Here is an 18,423-nt window from a genome sequence, read left to right as displayed (position 1 = left end):
GCAGCACAGATTGAAGGTTGGGTCAGAAAGTGAGATGTGAAGATTTTGGAGACAGATTAATTCCTGGGGTTGACAAAGGTTAGTGTGACCTTGGAAGTGCGGAGCTAAAGTGAATGGAAGGGAAATGTCTTTGTAATTGAGATGAAGGACTGAGGGACTGGAGTATTGAATGGTTGTCCAATGGGATGCCATCAGGGAGGTGACAAGACTAAGATTCAGGCAATGAATGAGAGGAAATGGAGAAATGGACCAGTGGGTAATTGCTCCTTGAGAGCAGGATCCTCAGGGAAACACTGATTTTTCTTTTTCCTTTCTTCCTTTCTCCCTCCCCTCCCCTCCCCACCCCTCCCCCTTCCTTCCTTCCTTCCTTCCTTCCTTCCTTTCTCTTCTCTTCTGTTCTGTTCTCTTCTCTCTTCTCTCTCCTTTCTTTTTTTTTTTTTTTGAGACGGAGTTTCGCTCTTGATACCCAGGCTGGAGTGCAATGGCGCGATCTCGGCTCACCGCAACCTCCGCCTCCTGGGTTCAGGCAATTCTCCTGCCTCAGCCTCCTGAGTAGCTGGGATTACAGGCACGCGCCACCGTGCCCAGCTAATTTTTTTTTTTGTATTAGTAGAGACGGGGTTTCACCATGTTGTCCAGGATGGTCTCGATCTCTTGACCTCGTGATCCACCCGCCTCGGCCTCCCAAAGTGCTGGGATTACAGGCTTGAGCCACCGCGCCCGGCCTCCTTTCTTGAGACAGAGTCTTGCTCTGTCGCCAGGCATCAGGCTAGAGTACAGTGGTGCAATCTTGGCTCACTGCAATCTCCGCCTCCTGGGTTCGAGCAATTCTGCCTCAGCCTCCCTAGTAGCTGGGACTACAGGTACATGCCACCACACCCAGCTAATTTTTGTATTTTTTAGTAGAGACAGGATTTCACTATGTTGGCCAGGATCGATCGATCGATCTTTCTTTCTCTTTCTTTTTCTTTCTTTCTTTTCTCTTTCAACCTCTGCCCGCCTGTGTTCAAGTGATTCTCCTGCTTCAGCCTTCCCAGTAGCTGGGATTATAGGTGCCCACCACTGTGCCCAGCTAATTTTTTTATTTTTAGTAATGATGGGGTTTTGCCATGTTGGCCAGGCTGGTCCCAAACTTCTGATCTCAGGTGATCCGCCCACCTTGGCCTCCCAAAGTGCTGGGATTACAGGCGCCACTGCACCCAACAGATTTTTTTTCTTTATTTTTTATTTTTGAGACAGTCTCGCTCTGTCGTTCAGGCTGAAGTGCAGTGGCACAATCTTGGCTCACTGCAGCCTCCCTCTGCTGGTTTCAAGTGATCCTCTTGCCTCAGCCTGGGATTACAAATGTGTTTCATCATGTTGACCAGGCTGGTGTTGAACTCCAGACCTCAAGTGATCCTTATGCCTCGGTCTCCCAAAGTGCTAGGATTACAGGCATGAGCCACCGCACCTAGCTGAAACACTGATTTTTATATAAAGGTGCAAAACAGTGGTGACATCGGGAGGGATTTAGGAGAATCAGCAACACCTGAGCGGTTTCAGAAAGAGGCCCAGTCAGTAGCCAGGTTTCAGTTACAGCCTGAAAGATAGATGGGATTGTTTGAGAGAGAGTGGAGGGTGTGAATGCTTTTTGTTTGCCATCAGAAGAAGCATCCAGAGATAGCATTAGAAAGGTTTGGGGCAGAGGAGAGAAAAGAGGGGGGCTTACGTTTTTAATATTATCTAAGGATCGGTGCCAATATCTGAGACCAGTGGATATCTTTGGACTATGAGAGAAGCCAGCTACTGTTCGGATAAAGTAGGCTTCTAAGAGTGTTTTTTCTAGGTAGCTTTGGTACTGGGAGGGCTCTGGTACATTGGTGGTGTACCAGATGGTGAGTGCTCTGTGAAGACCTTTATGCCCCTCACTGCCATCTTAAGTCTTCTGGTGGGGACTGGTGAAATTAGGATTGAGGTGTTACTAGGCAGATACTTGTATCTGGCTGAGTAATAAGACATCCTCTGGAGACATCTAAAAATATGGAGGAGGGATTAGGGATCTGTGGGCAGGATTTTGCAGAAGTTGTGTTTGAATTATGAGGTTAGTAAGACCATGTTTTGTACCCACAGGCTTTTGAGGCACAGGGAAATTTGGGTTATGTTGCTCATGGACTGAAAGCAGCAGAGTGGGCAAAAGAGGAACATCTTTCCTATCATTGGATTTTGGGGCCACAATATTAAAGGGGTCCCCAGGCAGTGCTGTATACACTCAGAATATTGAAAACACTCTTGGTTTTTACTTGCAGCTCGATCTCAGGCAAAAAATGAATCTAGAAGTGATAGGGCAGGTTGGGAGATAATTCTGAATGACTATGCAGGTTTAGTATCCCTTATCCAAAATGCTTAGAACCAAAAATGTTTTAGATTTTGGATTTTTTTCAGAGTTTGGGGTATTTGTATTATACTTACAGGTTGAGTATCCCTAATCCCAAAATGCAAAATGCTGTAATGAGCATTTTCTTTGTGTCATGTTGGTGCTCAAAAAGTTCCTAGCTTGAGTATTTTAGATTCTGGATTTTCAGATTAGGAACACTCAGCCTGCACTGAATTTAGAATAACCATTGGGACTACTGTAGAGCCTGGGGTGCAGGGAAGTAGAAAGGAGTGTCTGTTTTACTTTGACCTTTCTATGCTTGAGGGGAAGAACTTGACCTCCTAGTAAATCAGTAGGATTTGGGGAAGAAGGGGGGGTGGCAGGAGATAGCTGTTTTTAACCTCTGATGGTCACAGGCTCACATGACAACATTAAAGAGAGGAAAGGAGAGAAAAGTTCATATTTGATTGTTTACTATGTGATGACAGGTACTGTTAAGCTTTATAGTAATCCTCATAGGAGCTTTCTGAGGTAATAGGCATTATTCTTTTCATTTTATAGGTAAGGAAACAAAATCACAAAGGTTAAGTATTAAGTATTAACCTTTAATAATAATAACTTGTTCAAAAGTCAAAGTGATGAGTCTTAGGATTAGATATCAGATTTGTCTGACTCCGAAGTCTGGGCCTTTCTTTCTTGCTAAGGGTTACAGCTTGTTAGGATTGGTGTGGTAGGTCCTGTCGCAAAAGGAAACTAAAGCTTCAGTAGAAATAGGCAAGAAATTAAGGCAGTTTTAGGGAGTAAATAGGGTCTTTCAAGGGAATGACCCTGAGGTAGATAGAAAGCAGCTACCTAGGTAGAAGAGGCAGCAGAGAGGATGGTTGGTTCCGATTAAAGCTTAATTATCTCCTTACCACTGATAGGGAGGTGGGGGGTGAGGGCAAATTAGTAAGAGGGAAATGATCCGAGCTTTCCAGTATTTTCTCCTATTTTTCTCTCTAGGCAGAGACTCCTCTCTAGCTTTGCTGTCAAATTCTGGACACAGATGAGCCCTTGATTTAAGGAGGCAGGCTGGCCATCCAGAGAAGCTTTGGCTCTGTACTTCCCTTTTTCCTCTGGTAAAAGGGCATGTGGCTGAGTAGAAAAGGGCACTCTGACAGGAGTGAGGAGACCTGTGTTCCAGTGGAGCTTCTGATGAACAGAAGTGGCAGTAGTGATTCAGAGAAATGTGGTAGGTAGAGTGACACTTGTTTATTCATGAAAGATAATTATAGATTGTTTTCTCAGGGGAGCCTGAGAAGCATCTTCAGGGAGGGAGTCGGGGATTAGGCCCAAAGAACTGACTTACTTTGCAGTTTCAGCAAGGACCCAGAGCTGTTTACTGATCCTTGGCTGACAGGGCGCTATGGCCTGTGGCCTGTGTTGTGGTGGTTTCGAGCAGCATGGTGGGAAAGCAGGCAACTTTTTCTTTTGGTCTACTTTGGTGATGGACTTTGTAATAAACGAGGGGTTCAGCTTTGCAAGTCGAAAGTCTTGAATAGTTAACTCTTCTGGGTTCTCAGCCTCTTTCCAGAACCTTGTGGGCTCTGCATTCACATTGGTCTTAGGTGCCTCATATACAAAGAGAACCTTGTTTTTCAGCTTGTTTTGGGTCCAGGGATCAGTTGAGGCACAAAGGATTAATGTTGTAGCTGCATTGAAACAAAGGTCCTAGTGCTGGCTCACTTTGGGTTCAGGCTGGGAGGCTCCAGAGAGGGGCACCCAAAGGAGGGGGGAATTCTAGCCACTAGGCCCTATGGCTCCAAGGAACAAGGTCAAGGCACAGTGTCTGAGGGCTCATGACCCTCTCCTCCTGACAAGGAACAAATGGTGGTGAGATGGATGGGAGAAGCTTGGAAAGGGATAGTGAAGAGAAAGAGGTGGGCAGGAATGCCTTACACCGTTCTTTACAGCCTGGTGTTTTTCTGCATCTAGCAAGTCCAGGAGCAAGTGGAACACTTGTAGGCTGCGGATCCCCAGGACACCCTGGCAGAGTCAGAGTGAGAGTGCCTATGTAGCCAGCCCCAGGAAAATACCTTATACTCCTTCCCATTCTAGCCCTTTTGTGAAATTCGGCAGCATAGAGAGAGGGGAAATAGGGTTTCCCAGCTGAGATACTCCTTTCTTTGCCATTTGATACCACTGCATGGGACTTTAATGCCCATTATTTTCCAGGAAGAGTCAAGACAATTTCTGCAGTATCTAAGCAACACCCCTCACATCGACCTTTTTTCCCTTAGCCCACCCGCAACCCTGAAAAAAAAGGTTGCCTTAACTCTCTGTAGGGCTGGAATTCTAAAATAAACAACTTCCCCAAAATTTACAGGCCTTTCTTCCCCTCAGTGACTCTGCTCAATCGCCTACTCCCCCTGCCATCAACACATCTTAGGAATTGGGTCAGAGAAGCAGAGCCTGCCTTACCAAAGAGATGACTGCTTCCTGGTGTGCAGTGGCATCTGGGTTCATCAGTTGTCTGTGTAGAAGGGATTGAGTATGTTATGGTTGAATTAAGGAGTAAGGGAAGTGGGAGAGAGCCTGGTTGCTTTTTAGGTCGAGAGTGAATTAGGCGAAATGATGCTAATTTCATTCATTTCCCTCTCTTCTTTCTTGGATCAGAAAAGGGGCTGGGAAGGGAAAAAGAGGCATCACAGTTTGCCAGGAGGCACTGAATGATGATCAGGACTGTCCAGAACTTTACCCTTTTTTTTTTTAGATGGAGATTTGCTCTTGCTGCCCAGGCTGGAGTGCAATGCCGCGATCTCGGCTCACCACAACCTCTGCCTCCCAGGTTCAAGAGATTTTCCTGCCTCAGCCTCCCGAGTACCTGGGATCATAGGCACACACCATCACACCCGGCTAATTTTGTATTTTTAGTAGAAATGGTTTCTCCATGTTGGTCAGGCTGGTCTCGAACTCCTTACCTCAGGTGATCTGCCCACCTTGGCCTCCCAAAGTGCTAGGATTCTGGGTGTGAGCCACTGTTCCCGGCCAACTTGACCTTTTAAAAGCCCTTCTCATGTCTTATTTTGAGCTTTATAGCAACCTCTACGTATTATTACTCTCTTTTTACAGATGAACAAAAGCTCAAGGGTCAAAGAGTTGCTTGGTCAGGGGCACAGGCAAGAGAGAGCTGAGGACCTGCTGCACTGCAGGTTCTCAGCTCTCCCTGACCCTCTGCCCCATTCTCACTGAGCCTCTGCCCGCTTCCCACAGCCTAGGATTCGGCTTTGGCAGCTCCCAGGCCAGGTCACTCACGCCTCCACCAGGTTCATCGTCATGGGCCTCATCTTGAGCTCTTCCGCAGTTTGACCCACAGCCTGCCTGACAGCCTGCAGAGGGATCAAAATGAGTCAACAGAGAGAGAGAATACAGGAGTGTACGCTTAAGTGCCTCTCAGATCTTTACTGAACATTCCCTTTGTGCTACATAGGGTCCCTGCCTTGAGGCGCTCATAGTCTGGTGGAAGAAGCAGACAAGGAAATAGGCAATTGCAGTACTGTGTAGGGTGCATATAGGAGAGTCTCCTAAGTTAGTCTTGGGTGCCAGGAAGACTTCTTGGAAGAAGTGATGCCCGAACTGAAACTTGGAAGGTGAATGGGAGTTAACCAGGCAGAGGGTTAGGGGTGGTCAGATTTTAGGAGTAGAGGGGAAAGCATATTCAAAAACCTGGAGGCAGAAGGTGCAGGGAGGATGGGGAGCTGAAAATAGTTCAGCTCAGGGAGGTGACCAAATGGACTCTTCTAAGCACTCTGAGTGCTCTAATTACCCTGTGACGACAGGTATAAATCAGGACATGGTTGTCCTAAGCATATTTGGTGTGTGGTTCTGGTGGGGAGAGGCAAGCAGGGCTTGGGCTGTGGAGGCAACATAAACTATCCACAGGGCATTGGTAGCCAATAGAAAGTTTTATGCACAGGTAAGCCACAATCTTATTTACATTTTAAAAAAATGTCTTTAGAAATGTAACAGCTAGTTTTATAACAAGTTATAGTAAATTTAAAAGCAAGGGAACATAGAGGAAGGTAGGTTTAATGCTGACTGGTGATTTGGGAAAGCTTCCCATAGGAGGTATCGTTTGGACTGGTCTTGAAGGACCAGTACTTTTAATAGGCAGAAGGAGAGAGGGTTTACTTACCAATGTGAGTGAATAGTACAGTTTTTTTGCCTTATAGAAGGAAGACTGACTCAGATCATTTTAACCTGAGAGAACTGCCTGAGCAAAGGCAAGGTGACATGATAATATGGGCTGGATTAGTTGAACAGGAGTAGGTCAGGATGAATGTGATACTTTAGAGGAGGCCAGGGGAGGTCTCCAGAGAAGGGAAAAGAGAAAGGTTTGGGCTGTCTCTGAGCTTGGGAGCTTTGGTTTCACTTATGAGGAAGGGTTCATTATGTGTCTTCCTCCTGAGCAGGTCAAATGTGAGTTCTTCTAGCCCCTGTGCCTGGATCTGTTCCAGCCCAATGGTCTTGAGCATTTGAGTGGCTTCAAAGCGGTCCTGAGATGAGGGTTAGAGGGGAGGTGTGAAAGATGGATTCCCTTCTTCATCCCCTAACCCTGTCTTAGTGTTGGGAAAGGACGGGTACAGGCAGCCCAGAGCTTACCTCAAGGACACTGGAAGAACACAGCTGGTCTAGGATGGCCCTGATGACTGGGGCTGAGTGCACATGCATCACCTTGACCAGCATCCTAAGGGCCTATGAGGGGCAGGGTGGGGCAGGGTGTACAGGGCCTAGAGACATCTGCACGGCCAGGTGGACTTGAAGCCTAAGGCTAGAACTGGTGAGGAAAAGCTAAGGTCCTTTTTCCTGCCTCTTGGCCTCTTGAGAAGTTCAGGTCTGCATATACATAAATGAACACCCATATCTATCAGATATATACAGACATATGTACGCTTACATGTCCATATGACCCCATACTCAGACATGGACATAGTCATAAGCACACAGAGGATCCTGCAGTGCTCTACCACCAGGATGGCAAGATCCAGACCACACCCAATTCAGCAGTGGCTTCTGTTTCCCGAGAGATCCCAGCCTCCTGCCCCTCACACCTTCATCTGCTGGGTTTTGAGTCCTTGGCATAGGCACTGCAACAAGAATTCTTGGACCATGTTGCTGCAGGGCCTCAGGAAACCCAGGCACAGGGCTGCCTCCAGAGATGCTTCACTGGACGACTCCTTGATCAGTGTCTGCAGTACAGGCACCAGCTTGCCCTCATCCCCGACTTGAGTCCTCTGTGAGGGAGACGGGACACAGAGGACTCATGGGTAGGGGGATGAGGGCAAGCTGGTGCCTGTACTCAGTAGGGGGAGGGCCTGTGTCTTTAGCCAGGCTTTGTGCTTTATGCTTCCAGACTATATTCATCTTCCTCCCTAAAATGAATCTTGTGCCTCAGATTATTTCACCCAGTTAACTTATTCTTGCTGTCACCTACTTGCTTCTAGGTCAGATCTCATTTCTCTAGAACTATCTCATTGATGGATCACTGTTACTCTCTTCAACACTTCTGCTGTGTTAATTCCTGTCATTTAAAAATATATACATGTGAGTGATCCCATACCTCTCTTTCAATATCCTTGTCCTCTTTTCTACCTCAGCCACCAGAACCACAGAGAGACCTGATCATTACCCACAAATGCAGCTTCTCTATAATCTCCATTTCATGGATCCCACTCTGACTATCACCTATTTTTCCAGCTCCCAAGACCAACAATTATTTGATTCCACAAGGGACTAATAATCCACTGAGCCTGCTACCTTTGCACTCCTCCACACCTCCTTCCCTCTTGACCCAGCTTAAATTCCATGGTCCTGCTGTAATCACTCCCCTTCCTTACCCCTCAGGTCCTTTACCCACTCTTGCTTCATTCTACTCCTTGGACAGAACTACAATCCTGGCTAAATCCAACTCTCCACTTTGTGCCAGCACTTCCTGGAGAAAAACACAGTGACTGATATTAAAACGTATGAACACAAACCTCATGTAGACCCTTAATGCTGCCTGGTAATCATACTGTTTTTCCCTAGGCTGTTCTCTTTCTCACTCTTCTAATTCACACCCTTTCTGGAACCTCTAACACTTCTTCCTCTATTCTTACTCTCGGCTAATGACCTTGCTTTTTACCTCACTGAGAAAATAAAAGCAACTAGAAAGGAAGTTCCATAGACTCCTACAATCACTTCTATCCAACTTCCAACACCTGCACCCATGTGCCCTTTCTTTCTACTTGTTACTATGGACTATAACCATCTATCTAAGACCAGTCTCCACTTGTGTCTTAGACTCATCTCTCCTCACCTATTTAAGGATATCGTATAAGAACGTTGCTATTTTTCACACTCTTTTCAAAGTCCTTATTTTTCTAACAACTGGATCATTACCCCTCAGTATTGAAACATGGTGTTATTTTTCTTTTCTTGACTCTACCTTTATGCCACCTTTCCAGCAAAACTTGGAAAGTTGTCCATACTCGCTGTCTCTAATTTCTTTCTTCCCAGTCTCTCTTAAACCCACTCAAATCACCTCCACTACTCCACCAAAAATTTGGCTCTTTTAAGATACTCAATCCACATATGAGTTCTCCATCCTTACGTAACTTGATATGTTTGATTTCTCTTCTCTCTTGGATGTATGTTCTTCACTTGATTTTCAGAACACCACACTCTTGGTTGTCTGCCTACCCTCTTGGCCACTCCTCAGTATTTACTTGTTCCTTCCCTTCACCCTGACCTCCTAATATTGGGGTGCTCCAAAGCTCAGTAATCTCATCTAGTATAGTGACATTATATGCTAACAACTCTCAGATTTCCTTCTCTAGTTCAGACTTCTGTTCTAAACTCCAAATTGTATATCTAACCATTTACTTGCTACCTCCCTTGGAGTTCCACTAGACGTTTTAGATATAACTTATCTAAAATTGGATTTCTGATGCAAACTCCAAACCTCTTCTGCAGCTTTCTCAACCTTAGTTGATGACACTTTGTCTTTTCAGTTGCTAGTCCAAAAATCTTGGCTTCATCCTTGTTTCCTCATTGTCTTTTACAACTCATTCAACCTGTCTTCAGCCTCTCAGAGTTTTGCTTTTAAAATATATCCAGAATTTGAGGCTGGGCCAAGTGGCTCACACCTGTAATCCCAGCACTTTGGGAGACCAAGGTGGGCAGATCACCTGAGGTTGGGAGTTCGAGACCAGCCTGACCTACATGGAGAAATCCTGTCTCTACTAAAAATACAAAATTAGCTGGGCATGGTGGTGTGTGCCTGTAATCCCAGCTATTCAGGAGGTTGAGGCAGGAGAATCGCTTGAACCCAGGAGGCAGAAGTTGTGGTGAGCTGAGATTGCACCATTGCACTCCAGCCTGGGCAACAAGAGCAAAACGCCATCTAAAAATGCATATATAGGCTGGGTGCAGTGGCTTACACGTGTAATCCCAGCACTTTGGGAGGCCGAGGCAGGCGGACCACGAGGTCAGGGGTGAGACCATCCTGGCTAACACGGGGAAACCCAGTCTCTACTAAAACTACAAAAAAAAATTAGCCAGGTCTGGTGGCACGTATCTGTTGTCCCAGTTGCTTGGGAGCCTGAGGCAGGAGAATCGCACCCAGGAGGTGGAGGTTGCAGTGAGCCGAAATCACGCCGCTGTACTCTAGCCTGGGCAACAGAGCAAGACTCCGTCTCAATGTATATATATATATCTATCTGCAGAATTCAATCACTTCTTACCAACTCCACTGGGATCCCCATGGTCCAAGCCATTATCACATCTCATCAAGATTATTTCAGTAGCTTCTAATTGGTCTCCCTGCTTATACTTTTGGCCCCCAGCCCGCACTCTTTTTGCAGCACAACAGTCAGAGTGAACCTTTTGAGATGTAAGTTACATCATGTTATTCCTCTGCTCCAAAACCTCTAATGGCTCCCTATTTCAATCAGAGTAAAAGCCCAAGTACTTAAAACAGTCCAGAAGGCCACATTTGACTTATTAACTTCTTCTCTTATTAACTTTTAACCTGACCTCATTTCCTATTGCTTTATTCTTCACATTAACCACATTGGCCCTCTTGCCTTTTTTTTTTTTAAAAAAACTTTTTAAATGGTTTTATTTTATGTGCAAATAAGGAACAGATATTGTACCCATAAATTCTACTTTCCAAAAATAGGAACTTTTTTTTTTTTTTTGACAAATGGATTCTTCAATCGTACAACAAAAAAAACAGGAGCTTTTTAAAGGAAAACCACATAATAACTTTTAAAAGGCACTGGGATTCCTCTGCTTCTAGATCATTACTAGGCTTGAAAAATAAAGTTTGTTCTACCAGGAATCACAAGTTAGAACTGAGTATTCTTCAAAGTGGAAATTCTAGAGTGTAGTGTCACTCCAGGCAACGATTATTCAGTTCTCATCTCCGACAGCCACAAATACCTATCAGAAGGGTTAAACCAGGTCAAAACAGTCCAGCATAATTAGGCTTCATCAATGTCATTATGCTCTTCTAAGATGCAAATAAACCAAAACAGGAAATAATAAAATCAAAATAATATTTGACACTGTCATACAAATTATTAGTTCCTTGTTGTATCCCCCCTTCTATAACATTAATAAAGGGAATATTTTAGTGCAAAGAATATTTTAATTTATACATCTGTAGCCATGAATTTTTGCCATTAGTTATTATACAAATGCTGCCTAGTGCCGTCATCCAAATAGCATAACCATTTTACATTTACAATTCACTTTTATAGTTACAAGTAGAATTTTCATGATTTACATAAGTACATCTATCAGTGAAGATTTAACACTGAGATGCAATCTAACATCTGAGGATACTGGTTTCCTGACCTTTGGACTTCCTAGCCACAGATGAAGGATGCCAAACAGAGAGGATAGCAAGTCTGGCAGGATTTCCTGTATGACTCGGCTGAACAAGGCAGGGTCTGTGTCTGAAACTCTCAGGGTCTGAGGACTCTCTTGGGCCCGGTCCCTTCTTGACAGGTTTTACCTTAATAGGTTATTTTAGAGATGATAATAAGGATGATTACCATTTAAAGAGCATAGGCATTGTACTAGGTGTGCTAGGTGTTTTACATACATTATCTCATTTAGTCCTCTAACAGTACTTTCAGACAATTACAGATGATCCTCTATTTACAATGACATCCCATGGATGGGTTTATCAGGATGTAATGCCATGCCAATAATAAGTCAAGGAATGTACTGAATGTGTGTTGCTTTTGCACCATTGTAAAGTTGAAAAATCGTAAGTCAAACATCTAAATCAGGAACCATCTGTATTGTCTCCATTCTCCATTTTAAATACAAACAAACTGCAGCTCTGAAATTTGGCTTTTCAGAAATGGGGACTAGTAATCGGCCAAGCCATATGCTTCTATTCAACTCCTGACGGAACTCCTCAAGGACAGTGTCTCTTCCTCTATCAAAGCTGAGAGCTAGGTTACCCTCTTCCTCACCCAACCCCCAGCTAAACCTGTCACTTACCTTGTCCAGCTTTGCCCCCAATTATAGACTGTCCTCCCAATCACCTTGTCTTTAGAGACAGCAGCCCAGGAGTTAAGAGCCATTCGTAGCCCCGTCAGAGTCTCCATCCTTTGACCCTCATGTTTCTCCTTCAGCTGTTTGATGAGAGCCTGGATCACATGCTTATTCAGGCAACCTGGACAGGGAGGGTCCTCAAGTTAGGTCAGAGCCTCAGGTACTGCCCTTCTGCAAGGACCCATTGAACTCCACTGTGCCGTCGAGACCTAAGTTCCAAGTTGTAGGTACCAAGGTGTTGCCCATCTTCCTAGGATACCAGGGCAGCTGGCTGAGCATGAACACAATTCCAAGAGCCCTCCCTCTCCCTCTGTCTAAACTCTTTTCCCTTTTCACCCCACCTTCCTCTCTCTTCAACGTACCTGGGATAGTTCTCAGGCCTTGCCAAATGCTAGGTTTGAGTAGGTGTATGCTCCTCACCCTTTTGTCTTTACCCAAAGGAGAAAGTGGTTCACTTTCTGAACTCAGCTCCAAGGGAGAGGACATACTCACCCAGGATGGCCAGGGTTCGGTAGGCCTCGTACTTCACTTTCTCTGGACCAGTTTGGGCCTAATTAAAGAGGCGGATGGTAGAAACATATAATAAGGTGATGGAATGTCAGAGCTTTAGGGATTGTCTCATCTTAACTTTTCATGTTACAAAAGAGGAAACTGAAGCCTAGAAAGTGACCTATCCTCAGGTACAGAATACAGGCAAAATAGTTCAATGGAAGGAACAATGCAGTTGGGAATTAGATGTTTGTTCAAATCTCTATCTGGTATCTAGTAGCCACTTGGCCTTGGGCAAGTCCCTTGATCTCTCAGAGCTTTCATTTTCTCATTAGAAAAATACAGATACTAATTCCTGGTGGTGTTGTAAGAGTTAAATGAGATTATGGATATAAAGAATGCATGTTCCCAGTGGTAAGCTGATGTGTACATATGTGGTGTTTTCAGTTAAGGCAGAGAATGTTCTCTGTTCTGGCTTTCAGACTTTCCTGGCTTGTCAGTCCAGTGTCTTTTCTGTTAGGCCAGGGAGATCTTCAGATTCTTCCTTCCCCATCTTTTAGATCCAGCTCCTCTTCTAAGAGGCCAAGGACATGCGATGGGGGCATGCTGCATGGTGGTGGCTCTGCTGTTACTGGATCTGGCCTGTCATCCTAGCACCCTGGGGAGGCTTTTCTGTGCCCATATGCCACACATCTCAGACCCTGTTTCCTTCTTTCCTAAACTCCAGCAGTTCTCAGACTCACCACCCGCTGTAGTGACTCCATTACAAACTTGTCACTGATGCATAAGTATCCCAGAGCCTGCAGGAAGAGGGATGGAGGAAAGAGAAAGGGACCTTGGACACCGTCCCCAGGAGTTATCATTCTCTGGACACAGGTGGAGTTTGTGCTTGGAATACCGCCCCCACATCCACCATCACGTCAGGCAGCTTTTTACTTTCCAGCTTGGCCAACTCCTGACTGTAACTCCCCTCCTCTATCCTTGCCTCTTCTCACCTGTGCTGCATAGAACTGCTCCTCCTCTCTGGGAGATTCCAGGCTTTTTGTGAGTTCCTGCCCATCCAAGGCAGCTACTGCAAAGGAAGACAGAGAAAAAAACAGAATTTCAAACTAAAAGGATCTCATCCAATCCAATCCCTTTTCCTACCCTCCCTCTGTTTTTCAGGCAAGGACTGGGGGCTGAAGGATGGTGTGAGCCCAAGGTAGGGGCACCCACAGGGAGGGAGTCCCCCATACCCTCTCCCATATGGTCCTGACCCTTAATCTTTGCCACTTCAGGGGGGTCCCAGGTAGGGTCTAAGGGCCTGGATCGCATCTCAGATTTTATAGTCAGCTTGCTCATGGGGAGATGGAACGTTTGGATGTGGGTACCCTCTTGGATGTACCTGTGTGAGAAATTGCATAGGCAGCTTTGGTCCTCTTGTACCTTCCCTCCTCAGGTTGCAACCCTGCCTATGCCACGAGGCTGCAGCCCACCTCAGACATGGGACCAGAGGAAGACAGATGAGGACTCAGTGATATCCACCAGAGCCAAGCCAAGCTGGCTGAGCCAGGTGGAGCTAAGCCAAGCCAAGCCACCCTATGACCCCCAATTCCTCTCTGGGACCTATAGGCTGACTTGTCTCACTCCCTGGCCCACCCCTTCCTTGCCCTTCCTCACTTTCCTAGAAGATGTGGAGGGTGAAGAGAATATGGAGGCCAGCAAAACACACCTATGGTGATCTCTTATTTTCCTCAACATCTTCTCAGCCTTCCGTTCCTCTCGCTGGTCATACAGGTCATGCCAGTGCATGTAGATCTCGGGTTTCTTGAAGTAGCAGTACGGGACCGAGTTTGGCTTGCTCGGATGCTGCCTCCAGCACTCTGGACTTGGGGGAAACTCTTCCTTTGGCGCCTGGGGGTTGTAAGTGGCAGAGCAGTCAGAGGGGTCCTCTAGGCCCTTACTTGTGGGGGTATGGGGAGGAGGGGGTAAAGGGAGGGAAGGGAAGGGTGAGACAGATGCCCTTTAGCCTCTCATCTGGGCTGGAGTCACAGCTACCACCTAACCCATTGTGTAACTTGGGCAAGTTATTTCATGCTACCAAGGTCTCAGTCTTCTTATCTGTAAAATGGAGCTAATAATCCTTGTTCTGTGTCCCTACCAAGGTTACTGTGAAGATCAAAAGAGATCCAGATTGTGAAGCCACTGGTGATCTGTAAATTGATCTAAGTACATAGTTTGGTTAGTTGAGGATCTCAAATCACTTTGAAAATGACATTTGGGTAGGGAGATGAAAGGCAAGGTGTGGGGAGAATGTGGGGTAAAAGTGGGGAAAAGACTATTACTTATTCAGATATTTGAGTACCAACTATGTGCCAAGTACTGTGCTGGGTACTAGGGTTGCAGTTATCCCTGCCCTCATGGAACTTAACAGTTTATCTGGGAAACAGACTTTATTAACATAATCTATCTCTTAAACAATTGTGAAACTACAGCTCTCATTGTAATGGAGGATTTTGAGTGGGTTAGGGACTGTCTTTGAAGATTTGGCTAGGATTTATCCCTGTTTCTTCTTAAGCCTTTCCTTCACTTCTTGCAACGGATCTGGGAAACATGGAAAAGGGGCTTCAGCTTGTGGTTCCCAACTTTATACTGAGAAGATCATAATAAGGGTTCTCAAGTAATTGGCATAAGTTCAAAAAATGGAGCATTGACTCACAGTGAGTAGGGTTGAAGATTTAGTAAAAAAAAAAAAAAAAAAGCTTCCCCCTTTCCAAACAAAAAAATACTAGGATGTCAAGTTCAATTTGGATTTTGGGTAATGAATAAAATATTCAGGACACATTTATCATAAAACACCATTTGTTGTTTATCCAAAATTCAAATATAATTGGGCATTCCGTGTTTCATCTGGTAAGCCGAACTGTGAGGGTTGCTAACTGTCCCTGTGTTAACTAATAAAAATGACTCCCATTAGTAAGCACTTTCTGCATAGCCATGGCCTCCTAGACTTTATCTCATAGCAACTCTACAAAGGGAGGCTTATAGGGGTTGGTCTGTGACACAGGAAGCTTCTGAGGCTCTGAGGGGGAAGTGACTTGTCCAAGATCACAGAGTTAATGGCAGCCCCAGGGGTGAATGCCAGGCTTCTGTGAGCTGGCTTGAATGGGAAGGGATAGTTTGCTGCTCCTCCTACTTGATACACCTCCCAGGGTTGCAAAAGTAAGGGGTCTTACCTGGTAGCAGGACAAGGGCAGGTGAACAGGAGCCATGGCTTTTCTGAGTTCTGGCAAGAGGAATAAGAGTATGTGTGTGGTTCAAATGAGATAGCAGTTGCAGGCCAGGCATGGTGGCTCCTGCCTGTAATACCAGCACTTTGGGAAGCCAAGGCGGGCATATCAACTGAGGTCAGGAGTTCAAGACCAGCCTAACTAACATGATGAAACCCCATCTCTACTAAAAATACTTGAAAAAAAAAATTAGCCAGGGGTGGTGGCGCACATCTATAGTCCCAGCTACTTGGGAGACTGAGGCAGGAGAATCTCTTGAACGTGGGAGGTGGAGGTTGCAGGAGTTGAGATTGCTCCAGTGTACTCCAGCCTGGGCAACAGAGCAAGATTCAAAAAAAAAAAAAGAGAGAGAGAGATAGCAGTTGCAAAGGTGGGTTAAAGAATTATTCATTCAGGCATTCATCTATTCAGCATTTAGTGACTGTGAATACCAGATATTTCACCAGGCACCGGGGAGGTAAGTAAGGCATAATTCCTACCTTTAAGAGGCTCATAGCCTTCTACCAGCTTCCTAACTCAATATATTCTTTGTGGACCAGCAGCATTGCTGTAGCCTGGGAACTTTTCAGAAATGCAGAATCTCAGGCTTCACCTCAGGCCTACTAAATTAGGATCTTAATTTTAACACTATCCCTAGGTGATTCCTTTGTACTTTGATGTTTGAGAAACTGGTCTAGCAGGGTATTCTCAACCTTGGCTGAATATTAGAATTATTTATGGGAACTTTGAACATGTCTAGGTCCTTCATCAGACTAAGCAAATCAAATTCTGTCGGGGTGGGGCCTAGGCATTTTGGAAAGCTCCCCAGAAGATTCTCATGTGCAGCTGAGGGTGAAAACCACTGGCGTCATTCGGTTTCTCAAACTTGAGTGTGCATTAGAATCACCTGGAGAGGCCGGGCATGGTGGTTCACATCTGTAATCCCAGCCCTTTGGGAGGCCAAAGCAGGCAGATTGCTTGAGCCCAGGAGGCAACATAGTGAGACCGCCCCCTAACCCTCAATTAAAAAAATCACTTGGAGAGTTTGTTAAAACACAGATTTCCGGGACTCATACCCACAGTATCGGATTCACTAGATCAAGGATGGGGTCTGAGAATTTGCATTTCCATTTTTTTTGAGACAGATTCTTGCTCTCTCATCTGGGCTGCTGAACCGCAGTGGCATGATCTTGGCTCAGTGCAACCTCTGCCTCCACGGTTCAAGTGGTTCTCGTACCTCAGCCTCCCAAGTAGCTGGGATTACAGGTGTGTGCCACCACACCCAGCTAATTTTTGTAATTTTAGTAGAGATGGGCTTTCACCATGTTGGCCAGGCTAGTCTCAAACTCTTGGTCTCAAGTGATCTGCCCCTACCTGATCACTTGAGACCAAGAGTTTCACTTGAAACTCTTGGCCTCCCCTTGGCCTCCCAAAGTGCTGGGATTACAGGCGTGAGCCACCGTGCCTGGCTGAGAATTTGCATTTCTAACAAGATGCTGATGCTGCTGGTCAGGGGATCACGTTTTGAGGACCACTGTTCTAGCTGGAGAGGCAGAAGTATTTCTTAGTGATTAACAGAGGGAAACAAATGTGAAGATAGATGTAGACACAGGTGGTACACATGAGAGGTACCTAACCTGGCTGGGAGGATCAGGGAAAGTTTCCTAGAGGAAACTGCACAAGCTGAGTCTTCAGGACAAACAGGAGCTAGCCAGATAGATAAGGGGGAAGAGCATTAGACACAGGGAACACTCTGTGCAAAGATTCGGAGGCATGAGAGTTGAGGGTAAAGAGCAGGGTGCAGGTGTGGAAGCAGAAGCTAGGGAGACACACAAGTGTCCCATCTTAGAGGGCCCTGTAGGCCCTGCTGAGGAGCCTGAGACTTACCTTGAGGACTGTGCAGAGCCATCAAACTGTCTAAGGGCCTGCCCTGATGTTTCCTTTGGGTTTGCCGAACTCACCTAGATCCTTGCCTGGGAGTAGGAGCCAGGTAGCATTTCTTTTTCAGGCTCCTGCTCCTGGCTCCATTTCTGTCCTTCCCAGCCTCACCTTTGGTCCTGTCTGGATATTCCAGCCATGGTACAGGAACATTGACCTGGAGACATCAAAGATATTAGTTAATTTTTCACAGACCATCTTCTTTTCCTGGTGGGGCCAGAGGGAATCTGCAGCAGGGAATACAAGGCTTTCAGGGGAGTGGGGGCACAGCTGGAGGAGACCTGTTCTCTGGTGCAAGAAGTACAGGTGAGGTGTCTGGACTTCTGGAGGTAGAAGCTTCCAAGTGCTAAGCAACCAGGTTACTTTGGTAAATAGAACACTCAGGTTTCATTTCTGAGCCCCAGCTCTGGCATCTACTGGCCTGTGGACTTGAGCTCGTCACATTACTTTCTGAGTTTCAGTTTCCTCACTGGAAAAGTAGGAAAGTCATGCCCGTCTGGCTTAACTAGAGGGCCTGTGGTGAGACATAAACTGGAGAAGAAAGTCAAACCATTTGGTGAACTGTCAAGCTCAAATCAGCCCATGTTAGGATCAGGGATTGTTTTTAGGATTAGTCATCAGGAAAATGTCAGGGATGGGAAAGTCCCTTTTTAAAAAAAATTTTTTTTGTTTTTTCGAGAGGGAGTCTTGCTCTGTCTCCCAGACTAAAGTGCAGTGGTGTGATCTTGGCTCACTGCACTCTCTGCCTCCCAGGTTCAAGCAATTCTCCTGCTTCAGCCTCCCAAGTAGCTGGGACAACAGGTG

At 45.7% G+C, this 18,423-nt stretch overlaps 1 protein-coding gene across 1 annotated transcript; it reads right to left on the bottom strand.

The window, feature by feature from the left end:
* Positions 1–2,949: 2,949 nt before the first annotated feature.
* Positions 2,950–17,892, bottom strand: HEATR9 (HEAT repeat containing 9). Its single transcript, XM_012445432.2, is given in 17 exon segments — positions 2,950–4,044; positions 4,294–4,378; positions 4,814–4,865; positions 5,648–5,722; positions 6,770–6,888; positions 6,995–7,087; positions 7,444–7,626; positions 11,935–12,065; positions 12,437–12,494; positions 13,177–13,233; positions 13,429–13,485; positions 13,690–13,713; positions 13,715–13,817; positions 14,145–14,326; positions 15,649–15,698; positions 17,731–17,763; positions 17,766–17,892. Coding segments are annotated over 17 exon segments (1,701 nt in total). The 5' UTR covers positions 17,818–17,892; the 3' UTR covers positions 2,950–3,697.
* Positions 17,893–18,423: the final 531 nt, after the last annotated feature.

This window comes from Aotus nancymaae, unplaced genomic scaffold (genome assembly GCF_030222135.1).
Source record: "Aotus nancymaae isolate 86718 unplaced genomic scaffold, 86718_ANA_hifiasm-v0.15.2.pri h1tg000018l, whole genome shotgun sequence".
NCBI lineage: Eukaryota > Metazoa > Chordata > Mammalia > Primates > Aotidae > Aotus > Aotus nancymaae.
Note: the sequence above shows the minus strand (reverse complement) of the source record. Positions and strands in the feature narration are given on the sequence as shown.